At 40.0% G+C, this 15009-nt stretch overlaps 1 protein-coding gene across 1 annotated transcript in view; it reads right to left on the bottom strand.

The window, feature by feature from the left end:
- Positions 1–1070: 1070 nt before the first annotated feature.
- The window catches only part of LOC101859921 (protein EFR3 homolog B), a gene marked incomplete in the record, with an annotated part of 48654 nt that continues 34715 nt past the window's right edge, over positions 1071–15009 (bottom strand). The window contains 5 exon segments of the mRNA XM_035968931.1: positions 1071–2687; positions 3252–3361; positions 4299–4344; positions 4912–5003; positions 6812–6942. Of these exon segments, the coding sequence (XP_035824824.1) occupies positions 2574–2687; positions 3252–3361; positions 4299–4344; positions 4912–5003; positions 6812–6942 (493 nt within the window).

Here is a 15009-nt window from a genome sequence, read left to right as displayed (position 1 = left end):
ACAAGTACAGCTGCAGCTAAACTTTACATAATCTTTATTGAAAGAAGCTAGGCTATATATGTGAGGCAGCGTGGTGGAATCAGGCTCTCGTCAAAATAATGAAATCGAAGAAAACAGCAGTTTTCTCCCTGCATAGCAATCTTTATCAAATTTTTGTTTTTCTCTCAACACTTTTTATGTCCATTTACAAACACATTCCTTTGAGGATTTCACCGAAAACGTTGATTAAAAGCACAAAAATATAAATTTACAGATTCCATGGACTCTCCAGCTTTGAAATTTACCAAGCTTTGGCGGCCACTTTCTCGCTAATTTTACCTCTTAAACCAGGTGACCCCCACCTCTTTCAATCCAAAATATCTCCACTTCTATTGAAGACGAATGGGTAATTATTTCATTGAAAGCAAGACAAATGATCATGCTTTAAGATGATACCAATAACTCAATATGTCCAAAAACTGACGAGAGCCTGATTCCACCACACTGTCTCACATATAATATTATGTGCTAAGGACCCTTTAAGACTCGCAGGTTTTTTACCCGATTCTCGTTAGTCCTCTGGCCGTCTTCGTAGACCTGTCATGTCATGTTTGAGCACGAGTCCTCACAATAAAAGCCAAAAGCCTCATGGGCACCCGCCTCTTGGTTATCAGGCTGATATCTGGCAATTGTTTTGAAGCTTCTACTACATGAGGCTTTAAAATTTCACTCCATTCTTTTTTAAAATAAAAATATTAAGCAGCTGCTGAGTGCAGTTTATATTTTGAACATCCGAACAGCCAATTGGCCGACAGGAGCCTACAGTAAGGCAAATTTACATTACTATAATAAGGACCGTACAACTTACACTGCTGGCGGAAGGCAGTTTAAAGGCGCAAATACTGTTTTTTTCATAATACTATAGATGTTCATGTTTGTACACTGGCAAAACCTGGTGGTAAACGGGGCTGGCGCTATAACGATGTTTGACTGTAGTAGGCCTACCAGTTCTGCTACCCTTCACATAACCTTTATCATACTTTATGAAAATGATTACCATGAAAATGCAATATTCAACTTATAAAACTGGCTAAGCAATATATAGAACATATTTATTGAGTATGAGTATGCTTCTCACATTACTATTATTATTATTACACACCTTCCAGATTATGTACAGGCGCACACACACACACACACACACACACACACACACACACACACACACAAATCATCTCACTCTCCCACAGTCCAAGAATTGATTGCTTGTGTTGGCTGGGGTGCTTGTTGCGATGGCAGGTGAACATTGCATCATCGTTTGCCACAGGGGCGACAGTATTTGTCATAATAAATATACTTGTACACCACACACAAAAGTAGTCTACTTATTATTAACTTTCATCCTTGAGGCTCACCATAAAATAAATTATTTTAAGAGTAAGACCGAATGAGAATGGAACATATAAAAAAGCTAGTCCATCACAGACTTCCAGAAAATAAACAAAAACATTAAAACAAAGCTGAAAACATTAACCAGAGCCTGTCTGCTGATGCATTCTAGATGAGTAGGTCTTTGGGTAAGCAAGTACAGTGTGAATGAAATTAACAATAAGTAACAAACAAAAGTAGCAGGGCAAAAAGTCAGGAACAAAACAAACTGTATTGCAAGTTAAGATCTAAATATTCTAAGTACTAAGTGGCAATAGAGGGCTCGAGATGTGAGTACTGTATCATCTGTATGTCAAAAGAACACACCCTGTTTGAAAATGTGGGTCACACTCACCACAGATGACCCACCCCACACTTTGGCCACAGACAAGGACAGTGTCTCCCTCTTCTACCACTCACTTCATAATACTTCATTAACCTTCCTTTTGCTGCCTCCCAACAGACTCCAATGTGTATGTCCTCTGCAGAAATCTGTGAGGCAGACAACACTGGAGGTGGGACATTGCAGTCCAACTCCTGCATAGTAGGGAATGGTAACCCCCTTGAGAACACCCCAAGTTTGTAGACTCTGGACGACATAACATGTAAAACAGTAGCAGAGCACACCAAAGCCCCCACCTACTATCCTTTTGTATTATAATAATACAGTCGAATCTGCTCTAAGAACCATATGTCCAAGAAAACTAGCTGTATAAACGATCACTTCCCACTCCCCCAAGAGGATCACCTGTCTAAAAATGATCACTTTTCTCCTTGACAATGGGTGGTCATCTTGGGCAGGTTCCACTGTATGTGAGTATTTGTCAAAGTGCCAGCCTCAACTCGCAGTAAAGTTATTTTATGCAGTCGAATCTCCATCGGGCCAGGTATAGACAGCACAGCTGCAGCACATCTTGTTCTCCCAGAGCATGACAAGCTCAACTTATATTACTTGTAACAGATCTCAGATGATACAACTTTTCTCATACCCCCTCTTGCCCCCATTACACAACCAAAACATTGAGCATGTGCTACAATCATAGCCAGTGGTCTAGCATAAATGCACAGAAGCGACAGACATTTTCCTCCCCTTGCAGCTGGCAGCACATGTACTCAAGCAGGTATTGGAGGAGTAGGCCTGATCCTTGTATTGCATCTCACACACCTCAGTAGACAAAGAGTTTGGGGAAAACCATGTCCTGCGACTGAGGCTCAGATGGCAGTTTCTCTACAGACACCATTTCCAGGATCTCAGACAACTTGCTGTGGAACTGGTTCGACTGAAACACAAGACAGAGGACAGGGAAATGATGCCACATCGATTTCTATTTGGAATCATACACACACCTAAGCAACCTACAAACTACAAATAACTCCCAACACATATTATAATAATAATGTAATATAATATAATCTCAAATTGCTCAACTCCACAAAATTGAAGCAAGTAAAAAGAGTATAACATGGATAGGTCGAAAACAGGAGATTCGAAATCACACATCCGCCGAACTGTGCCTGCTGTCTCATTTTATATTTTTCTTTGTCTTTGTAAGATGCTTTGAACTACGGATCTCTCGAAGTACAGAGGCTGGTCCCGACAAATTCGAGCTAGTCCATCACAGACTTTCAGAATCAGTGTTATACTGTAATTACACAAAGTTATGATCTATGATGCAAGCTATGCAAGTCCACCAGTCCTACATTGCCAAATAATCCTTCAGTCGCACCCCCCCCCCTCCCGTCCCATGATGAATATATGAAAGTAATAATAGTAATATAAACCATCACACTTGGCAACCACAATTTAGTCCCCCCAACCTCTCTACACTAAAGCCTCCTCTCACCTTTGCCTCAGAGCGTGCAACAATCTCCTCAAACGGTGCGGAGCGGAACATGTTGACCACTTCACGCCGGTGACGCTCCTCCTCCGCCTTGTATGCTGAGCCATCCTCCGCTGGGAACAGACAACAAATAGCCATGGAAAAGATAGGCCCCCAAAAATTACATAGCTTTCACAGGCCTGAGCAAGTGGGTGGCTGGCGGGTGCTCTGGTGTGGTTTGCTGCTTCTTCTTTCCTATCAAACATCTATCGTCCTTATCTTCCCTCCTTCTTTTTTATGTTTGTTACTCTCTTGTAACACCTCTAATCTTCTGGCGCTCATATGACCTTCTGCAGTTGCGAGCACCGAAAAACCTCTACTAAAACAAAAAAGACATGAACAAACAAAATAAGCCATAGCCATGTAAAAGATAGGTCTAAAATAAATCACATAGCTTTCATAGAGCTGAACATACAAAATAAGCAATCTTTGAAATGACAAATATAAAAGTAAATCAGGAACTTAGCCGACTCAACTAGGAATTTAGTACAATCATAAGCTCAGGCTTACACTGTGTGAGTAACACAGAACATTGGTGGGGTTTCACTGGGGTGTATCCTTGAGCACATGAACCCTCCCAGTTTCTAAAAAAAATTCAATGGAACTGCGATGTGATGATCAGCAATGCTGTGTTGTTGTTGTTATGGTTTCAGTTTGTAATTTTAGACTATTATTATCTGGTTACATTTGCCACCATTATAATAAAAGAAATCTCTCTAGACTCCTAGAAATAAAGATACCAAAAGTTGTCTTTTCTTTCCTTTCTTTCTCCTTCTTCTAAATGTTGTAACAGCTGTGGAACTATGATGAAAAAAGAGCCAAAACAATCTCTTGAAAACAAAGACTGAAAGAGATTTCCTGTAAAAAGTAATCCAAGCTAACCATCCTTTCACGCTACCACTAAAACTAAAGTCTACTAAAACCCCAGGTTCTTCGTTTTAAAACATTAAAAATAATCACAACAGAAGCAACAAATTATAAAATGAGTTTCATCTGATGTGATAAGCTCACCAAGCATTTTCTTCAGGGACTCCACAGTGATGTCTTCCCCACGTTTCTGAAGAACACAGAAAAGCAATCATGGTTGAACAACGCACAACATGAGGTTACTGTTAATTAACAACACATACAGATTGCAGTGAATATTCAAAGCAGGCTCACACAAACCACAAGGGTCATTTAAGTTTAAGTATACCCTGTGTTTTTCTATCAACACATTGGCCATATCTCTTACCAAGTGGAAACTATCACTACAGTATTATCAGATCAGATCTGCAAGTATGACTTCAAATTCAGTCAGAAACAAAAGAATTTCAATCAGTCACAACCATACAAAAAAACAAAGGGTTTAGGTGCAGTATTTCAAATTCAAAACAGAAAGGCAAACTATCAACAAACGTAAATTTTTATCTATAAAATAGCACAAAGTAGGCAGTCAAATTAAACAAGGTAAAATTAAAAGTAAGAGATATATATATAAAAATCTACATTATGTATTTACAAAGGCAAGACTTCAAGAAATTTCGAAAAGACATAAAATTCTCATAAAGTCATAAAGTCGTCCAATGATATTTTTAACTGCTTGGGACTACTTTTGTATTAATTGATAATGCTGTTTACTGACCAATATGCGTGGAGACCCGTCGACAGCTGTCTCAAAGTCAATGTTGATACTGGCCACATCGCTGACAGTCATAGAACCTTCACCGGAGCCAACTGATGAGACACACACAGACATGATACGATAAGAGGGAGGGGAGGGATATGTGTACTGGTATGTGAGTTGTTTTCAAAGAAATCTGCAGTAATCCTGGGAGTATTCTCAGTTCAATCTATGGGTAAAATCTTACTTTTCTTATTGTCCAAAGAAATGGAAAGCCCAGGTGTTTGGAGTCAGCTTTACAAATTAAATAATAAAGGGGACAGGCAGTGGTCAATTATCCCAAGAACAGAATATATATATCGGTAGTGAGAAATACTTTGGGAGAAAAGCAGAAAGACAAGAAGGAAAAATACAGAGAGAGAGGAGAGAGAGAAATACAGAAAAACACCAGGGAGAAATACAGAGAGATGAATGAGAGGGTGAAATACAGTGAGTCATAAGGGAGAAATACTGAGAGACGAGAGGGTGGAAAACAGAGAAGCCAGGGAGAAATCCAGAGAGACATAAGGGAGAAATACAGAGAGACATGAAGGAAAAATATACAGAGTGATGTGAAAGAGCGACAGAGTTACTTCTTATTTTTTGCCACAATTAGATCTCAAAGGGACTTTTAATAAACTGCCTTGAATTACTCCAGATACTTAGGGATCTAGTTTGGTCCCTTTTTTAACATTCAAAAGCAAACATAGGATTAGGACCTCCCAGTTTTGTATGGATTTCATAGTCTGTATCTGAGAAGAAGACCAGGTACTCTATCCCACTCTCTAAGAGACCAGTGAAATGGTAAGACTCCATTCTCCCTAACTCCAAAGACAGGAAATTGAAACAGGAGCGCCATTTCCCCCCTTCCATGATAGAAAGAGAAAATCATTTTTAAAAGTTGCTGCAAGCACGGACGTACGTGCCCGCTCACACACACACACGCAGATTATCACACTGGTCATTTCCTGGAATGTAAAATGTAAATTTCTTAACAGTTCAGGTTTTTAACACAATTTTTTTATATTTTCTCCAGTGATCCAGCCTTTTGCAATTTCAGCAGTATACTGACAGACAGAAAGAGAGACTTCAGGGTAAAACATAGAGAAAGACATAGATTTAAGGGAGAAATTTAGAGAGACAGATGGACTTGTAGATGAATATAGAGCAAGACAGACATACTTTTGGGTAAAACACAGAAAGTAGCGGAGAAATACAGAGGATGACAGTAACTGAGAGACTTAGAGGGGGAAAAACAGATGGCGAGAGCAACAAAGGGATTTATGGGAGAAATACAGATGAAGAGAGCAAAACTGAGATTTATGGGAGAAATACAGATGAAGAGAGCAAAACTGAGATTTATGGGAGAAATACGGACGGAGAGAGCAAAACTGAGATTTATGGGAGAAATACGGAAGGAGAGAGCAACAATTAGATTTATGGGAGAAATACAGATTGAGAGAGCAACAAAGAGACTTATGGGAGAAATACAGATGGAGAGAGCAACAAAGAGATTTATGGGAGAAATACAGATTGAGAGAGCAACAAATAGATTTATGGGAGAAATACAGATGGAGAGAGAGCAACAAATAGATTTATGGGAGAAATACAGATGGAGAGAGCAACAAAGAGACTTATGGGAGAAATACAGATTGAGAGAGCAACAAAGAGACTTATGGGAGAAATACAGATTGAGAGAGCAACAAATAGATTTATGGGAGAAATACAGATGGAGAGAGAGCAACAAATAGATTTATGGGAGAAATACAGATGGAGAGAGCAACAAAGAGATTTATGGGAGAAATACAGATTGAGAGAGCAACAAAGAGCTTTATGTGAGAAATACAGACGATGAAAACAAAAGAGGAACATGCCCCAGTACCTCCAAGGTTGGGTCGTGCAGAGAACGGGGTGCTGAGTCTGGTCACATCCAGGCCGGCACTTCGCACACAGTCGGCCATACGCTCCTGGTGGAACAACCAAGCTTCCTTCACCTCAAAGTTCTTTGGGTAACTGTAGAGACGGACAAAGTGAGCATCACTAACGACAGAAACAACACAGAGCATGAACACAGCTTGTCATCATCATCACATACACACACAGACACACACACACACACACACACACACACACACACACACACACACACACACACACACCACACACGCATATTAACATAGAAGAAAATTTTACATGGCACAAAGAATTTAAACAAGGGGAGCATCGGTAATAATAATGACACAGATCACGTACACATCATGTCATTTGTCATTTTTTAACAGTAAATGGAAGCACATCAACCCAATAATGGTCATCTAGTTTTTGGAAAGAGCAAGAGAGACAAACAGAAACAATGGAGGGAAAGAAAAGTAGTAGGACCTATTTGTGGCACCCTCCAACCACTCACCATTGAGGTTTGAGTTTGTGAAAAGAGAAGCATATTACAATAAAAGGGTCATATAGCTCAGGGAAAAGGGAAGATAAATAGACTAAACATCATAGGAAAGAAAAGAAGGAGGATCTCATCAGCCACACAATTCTACATGGTACAACCAATTCAACCAAGACAGACATTCTGGTTATTCAACTGGTTAAATTGTACGAAGAAAAATACTCAGAACTGTTAGTTTTTTTTCTCCAAGGAAATAGCTTGGGTCGGAGAACAGAATGCTGTGCTTCACTAACTGATTATCTTTAGCTTCATATCTGTCATCCTCCATGGGTTTCCCCACAAAACAATTGTTTATTTGTTTGTTAATCAGAAGCACATCGGCAAAATCACAATAATTTTGAGCAGAGAAAGAGTGAGACAGACTGAGAGAAAATAAAACAGGGATAGCAAAGAAGTAGGCACCTACCAGTGGCGCCTTCTATCCACCCATCCTCAAAGAAATGATATAGTTACATCTTAGCAAAACATGTCATACAATGTGCTGAGTACTTACTCAACACAGATTGTAGTAATTGTGCCTTCAACATTTGATATAGCCAAAAAGAAGTAGGGCCTACATTGCAGCCTCTCCATAACGACCTTCGATATAATGACATCTCTGTACAGCAACATGGTGCCCAGGTCCCAATTTTATCCTATATATCATTAGTAATATTTTTGGTCCCCGCTCTTAACTCTCTATAATAACAACTCTCTGTAACGACATCTTTTTCTGGTCCAGACAATGTCATTGTAGAGAGGCTGCACTGTACAAAAAGACACAAGACCTGTCATAGACCTTTGACAAAGACACAACTGGCCAAAGAAATAATGGAGAAACTGGAAGATCTCAGAATTCTCACCACCTCCCTCACCATCAGAGCCGAGGGAGAAATGACTACAAGATAAAATAAACAAAGCAACAGGAGCAACAAATTTGTGTTATTCTGAAACAAGAAAAACTAACTTCTCAAATATGTTACTCAGATAAAAAAGTAACACAGAAATAACACTAGTAATTCTGAAGTAATGCTCGCTCAATGAATCATAAAAGTTTTATCTATTCTTCAAAATTTGTTTCAGAATAATCATAAACTTTTGAAGATTCATATTTGTCTATGCAGGGATATAAATGTACAGAGATATGTTAAAGAGGTGGAGGTAAAGCATGTATACACAGTCGGCATCAAACTTCAGCCAAAATAAAAAGCGCAAAGAGCAACAACTGGAAGAGAAAAAAAATCTCAACAAACTTCAGGTAAAGTGCCCTTCTTCTGGGACAGGTCGCTGCAGATAAACATTTTCTAATACTGACAAAAAATCAGAGAAAGAAAATTTAATTCCCCATTTAACGCTTAAATTGAAATTCATAAATACCTGGTTCTGACTGAAAAATAACTTACAAGATATTTACTTCACACATTGTACTAATTCAAAAAGTACATTTTTTTATCTTCAGCCTAGAGTTTCGCACCCTATCTACCAACAAGTGGACAATAATTCAGAAATTGAAATAATGGATAAAAAAGAAAACATAATTACCCTGAGGGTCTGTTGAAAGACGTTTACTTCCATATGGCTAAAATGTCTAAAACTACATGATAATGTACAAGTAAACTAACAAAAGGCCACAAAGTAACAGACTGTGCATAGAATTAGCCAAGTTTTAGAGTGCAGTGAGGATAATAAGTTCTACAATTGCATAAGCTTGAATCTCCACATTTTAGAACCTAGTGACTCCAATGCCTTCCCGCGCAAGTGCACAGTGGTAGTTCGGCTTAATGTGCAGGGGAATCCCCACCCTCCAATCAACCCACCCCTTTTTTATTTCGCAGATGATTTCAAATTTGTCCAATTCCAATATATGAGAGAGTTTGAGATTCCTATCCCACGAAGAGTCCGGAAGTAGTATATGTGTGTGAGTGTGTGTGTGTATCGTGTGTGTGTGTCAGTTTTGGTGGTTTCTTTTTCTTTTTGTTTGTTTGTTGGTTGTTGTTTTTTATTTCTAATGTATGTGTTTTTACAAATAACTTAGGAGACGGCTTTGAACCTGTCTATCAGGGCCAAGCAGGGTCGAGTGGGATACAGCATCCCACAATGAAGACCCAAAATACTCCCTCTCTCTCTCTCTCTCTCTGACTTCTTTCTCTCTGTCTTCTCTCTTTCTCCTCTCTCTCTATCTGTCCTCTCTTTCTGCCTGTCTGTCTTCTCTCTCTCTCCCCTCTCTCTCTTCTTTCTCTCTATCTGTCTGTCTTCCCTCCCTCTCCCTTTATCTCTCTCTCTCTCTCTCTCTCTCTCACACACACACACAAACATACACACACACACACACACACACACAAAGAAAAGACACACACACACACATGCTGTTCGCTATGGCCTAGACTTAAGTATATTAGCATGAACCATGGATCCAAATACATTTTTTTAAAATCTGCATATATATGTTATAAGCATGGTCTTGATGCAGAAGAGACTGCACTGTGGAGAGCAGATTTTTTACTGTGGTTCTGTCATCATCAACAATTTTTTAAATGATTTATAGAGGCCCCAGCCATCCATGTCTAGATGCTATTTTAGCCTTGTAACTGGGAAAGGCAGTTTGCATGGATTTTCCCATTTGGTTGGGTCCAATCGAAGATGGGTGTTAAACTGTAGCCTACTTTTAGTAAGAGTTTTACGGCACTTTCAACACAGTAAGTTCAAACAAGTGCCCAAGATTAGAGGTGTTAAAAAAGAGTAACAAACACAAAAAAGAAGGATTTACATTTAGTAAGAGTTTTACGGCACTTGCAACACAATAAGGTCATATAAGTGCCGAAGAGTAGAAGTGTTACAAGAAAGTAACAAACACAAAAAAGGAGGGGAGATAAAGATGATAGATGTTTGATAGGAGAGAAGAAGCAAACCACACCAGAGCACCCGCCAACCACCCACAAAAAAGAAGGAGGAGAGATCAGGACGACAGATGTTTTATGGGAAAGAAGGAGCAAACCAAACCAGAGCACCTGCCAACCATCCACGATTGTTAAAACCGGAGGTTCCGCTTCTTAAAAACTTTACAGTGTTGCGAGGGGCATTAAACCAATATAATTTTTCACACAGACATTCACGCTCCGCCACCCACATACCAAAACCGGACAAAACAATATGGCAGCAGGTCAGGCACATGACAACCTTAACATAGAGACGATTTTGTCACACAAAGCTTTAGTTAAAGGAAACACACAAACAAACATACCACACATCTTGGTTTTTAGTTCAGTTTGTGCTTAGTTTATAGTTTTAGTGAGTGTTTTCCGGCACTTGCAACACAATAAGGTCATATAAGTGCCAAAGATTAGAGGTATTACCAGTGAGTAACAAACACAAAATAGAACGACGAGAGATAAGTACGACATATGTTTGAGAGGAAAGAAGGAGCAAACCACACAAGAGCACCCGCCAACCCCCCACTTAGTTTTTGCTAATAAGAGTTTTACGGCACTTCCAATACCACAAGCTCATATATAAACACCAAAGATAAGAGGTGCTACAAGAGAGTAACATACACAAAAAAGAAGGAGGAGGGACAGGGATGATATTATGTCTGATATAAAAGAAGGAGTAAACCACACCAGAGCACCCGCCAACCACCCACTTACTTGGAAGGAGTACAAACAAGGCCACACTTAAATAAAACTAACATACAGTTGATACGATCAAAGACGGCCACCTGTTGTCGAGGAGAAAAGTGATTGCATTGGACAGGTGGACGTCTTACACAGTGTAATGGTGGGGGGAACGAGAAGTGGTGAAGTTGTTGTGTGTACAGGAGGTGATTGATGCTTAATGAGAGTGGCCGTTAGAGCTGGTTCCAACCGTATATTTACAGCACTCTGGGGACTGTCCGATCGCCTTTGCCTAAATGTGGTCATCTGTTGGCAGCGGGCCTGCCTTTGTTTTAGTATGGTAAAGGTTTAACAACGCTTGCAACACAATAAAGTCATATAAGCACTGCTGACTTAGTTTTAGTCGAGGTTTTATGGCGCTCGCAACTGCATAAGGTCATATGAGCGCCAGAAGATTAGAGTTTTCAAGAGAGTAACAAACATAAAAAAAAGAAGAAGGCGAGATGAGGTCGATAGATGTTTGATAGGAAAGAAGGAGCAAACCACACCAGAGCACCCGCCAACCACCCACAAAGCTTTTTCAGTTTTAGTAGAGGTTTTACAGTGCTCGCAACTGCATAAGGTCATATGAGCGCCAGAAGATTAGAGATGTTACAAGAGAGCAACAAACATAAAAAAGAAGAAGGGGAGATAAGGACGATAGATATTTGATAGGAAAGAAAAAGCAAACCACACCAGAGCACCCGCCAACCACCCACACACACAAAGCACTGCTGAGTATTTGATGTGTTACAAGGAAGTAACAAACACAAAAAAGAAGGAGAGAGAACACGACAAGAGATGCTTAACAGGAAAGAAAGGAGCAAAACCACACCAGAGCACCCACCAACCACCTGGTCCTGCTGGCCTGTCTTTCATTCTTCGGACTTTGACTGGTGTAGTAACAAACAACACAACGGGTGCGGAGCTCAGTCAGAGAGCTCAGTTATAGATATGTGCTATTGATATTAATATTGTATGTCTATGGCAAAACTGTTTAATACATCTAACAAGAAAATTAAAAATAAATTGCAAATGTCTATGAATAAAACTGGTTGATACATCTAACGAGGGGGGAAAAAATCAAGTCAGAGCGGTGGCCGGCTAGTCTAAGTCCGGGGCATGCGTGGTAAATGGATGGAAGCCTGAACACACTGGCTCGGGCACAGTACACAAACAGAGGGACACCGAACACAGCAACAACATGGAGCATGGAACACGTTTGTGTTAAACAGCTTAGCAGAAACAGAGCAGAAAGAGAATATTTATTGTAAAAGGAACTAAAAGCGTATGGGGAGCTGTTGAGCCAAATGTTAGTAAATCAATGAGTAAAAAAAAAACCAAACACAACAACCCAGAACAACAACGGCAACAAAAATTCTTTGTCAAAAAAACCCTGCCAACAACAAACAACTAACAAAAACAAATACACATTGCTTAGTTTTCTTAAAATCATTATGTTCTCCATGGAACGAAATCTCCGGCTCATATCAGCTTTCCAAACTAAAGGTACATTACTAGAACACTAGAAGATCGAGGATAGAAAATGATTTAGCCAAAGAAAGCAACAAGCGTTAGCCAAAAACGGCCACCGATGTACATGATGCATTCTCATGAGCTGTGGAAATATCAACAGAACATCTTTCACTTCATACAGAACAGCCGTGCAACCTGAACATTTTGGAATAAGTATAAGGAACGCCGAAACCCAATTCAGCAGGCACCCTGTTTTACCTGTTTGGCTTTGCCCTTCACAACGTGGGCTTCCCCCCTCATGCAACTAACACACAACAGCAGTACATCCACATAGCCCCTCTGATCCCCTCTCACACACATACACACACACACACGCACACACACACATACACAAGCCCGCCCGTGTGCGCACGCGCATACACACGCACACACACACACACACGAACATGCAGAGAACAATGGCAAAACAACGCCTGTAGATGGTGTGTTTTTTGTGCACAACAGCTTCTCCTACCACAGTGATAACTGTTTGGTCTCCTGTGTCATAGACCTCTGTACAACGAACGGACAGCCAGGACCGAACAAACTCCAGGGTCATAAATTCTATACTATAAAACAGCACATCTCTTTTCCAGTGCTTGAAAGAACTACGTACGTGTACTTATGACAGAGAAAACATGTCTGATACCCTTCTTGATTGTTATTGAAAAGAAACTAGAATTCAAATGTTTTTTAGACACTTAAAGTAGAGATTCCTTGGATTTCTTTATGAAATTGGAATGATTTTCCTTTAACATGATATAAGATTCCTGAGAGCATTTGAAAAACGAGAGAAAAAAGGCAGACCTCTAGGACTATTATGAGAGCAAATATACTGCCACCTATACCAAATAATGTAGAGTGAGCAAAGACACCTCTAGCTAAATCTATAGTATATGATTTAGAGAGAGGAAAGTTGAGGCTAAACAACAGACTCTGACAACCTCACTCAGTTTGGTCATTCTAACCAAAGAAAAGAACCCCCCCCCCGAGAATAAGAGGTTAAAAAACAGTGCTTCCAATAGCCAAAGGAAAACCCGGAGGCACATTTAAAACCCCTTCCCAGCATGTAAACTGACATGATATCCCAGAAATCTTTCCCTCGCTTAATTCTGGAGAATGAGTTGAAGTATTATTGAAAGCTTCATTCTTACCCATTATGATGAATCAATAGAGTATACACATGGCACTTCTGACCGACCCCCCCCCCCCCCCCCCCCCCCAAACCCCAAAGCACACTTTTTCCACTGACTACTTTTCTTTCTCTTTCTAACTTTACAACAGTGTGCCCTATCTTGCAGTAACTTCGGAATTTAAAAAAAAAAACTATCCAAAAAGACAGAAAGCTTACTTATTCACATTACACAATTTCAAAGACCAACTTGATGTCTAGAACCAAGATCGACAAAATTTAGATGGAACTTTAGTCTAGGTCTAGATACTGTACTCAAAATTACACCTTAAGAGGTCTATCAGTTGTTTTTACTTTCTCTTAACTTAAACGGAACATTAAAAAATAGCAGCCTGCTGTAAATATTTAGCACAATCTAGATCATTTAGGAGGGCCGGCTGCTTCCACCTTGCATGCCAAGGCCAACCCAGGCTGAGTAGGACGCAGTATCCCAGCGTACAGATGAACATACTCAAACTTAAACAGATAAATAACCCATGCAGAAATCAAACTTATTTATCTTCTATTGGTAACAATAGGGATCTTAACAAGATCAAACCGCCATCACTAGCCCCATCTGTCTTCATCCAAAGGACTCTATCAACTGTGTTTCCTACTACATGGTACACAAAATTTCAAGTTCATTCAGCATTTTATTCCATAAAAAAAAGAAAAGAGACCAAATTACCTGCTAGAAAATCCTCAGCAACTGTACGCACCTATGCTTACATCAAAAAGAATTTTTTATCTAGACCTGTCTATGAAAGAGCGAATTGTGTATTTATTCTCTGTCCAGGGAAAATACTGTAAACGGCCATTAGAGTCAAGGTAAAATGAGCCTATGCAGAGAATACAATTTCCTCTCAACCGATCCTCCTCCATCCCCACCCCACGCTGGATTTTCTTTGCAATGGATATTACCCGAGAACAGCAGGTATCTACCAAATGTAAGATGATTGGAAGCACTGTGGGGAAATTTTGTTAAAATTAAGGAAGGAAACAGCATGGTGGAAGCCAGGGAGTTGCAGGGTTGGGCCTTTAAGGAGGGAGAGGCAGGACTAGTTGGTGGAAGGGGGCACGTCTTGGAAGGGGAGGGGAATGTCTCTGCAATGGTAAAGACAGGGATAGGTGGTGGCTTGGCGATGGGAAAAATGGATGGGGCTTAGCACTAAAAGTGCATGACTTTGAAAGGGATGGGGGCTGTGTGGTTGGAGAGAGATGGACAAAACGATTTGGGGAAGATGGAGGGGCTTCGCAGTTGAAGCCTGATTTAGGCACTTAAAGAGTGCAGGCTAGGAGTCTTTTTTGGGAGG

Source organism: Aplysia californica, unplaced genomic scaffold (assembly GCF_000002075.1).
Source record: "Aplysia californica isolate F4 #8 unplaced genomic scaffold, AplCal3.0 scaffold00098, whole genome shotgun sequence".
NCBI classification, from domain to species: Eukaryota; Metazoa; Mollusca; class Gastropoda; order Aplysiida; family Aplysiidae; genus Aplysia; species Aplysia californica.
Note: the sequence above shows the minus strand (reverse complement) of the source record. Positions and strands in the feature narration are given on the sequence as shown.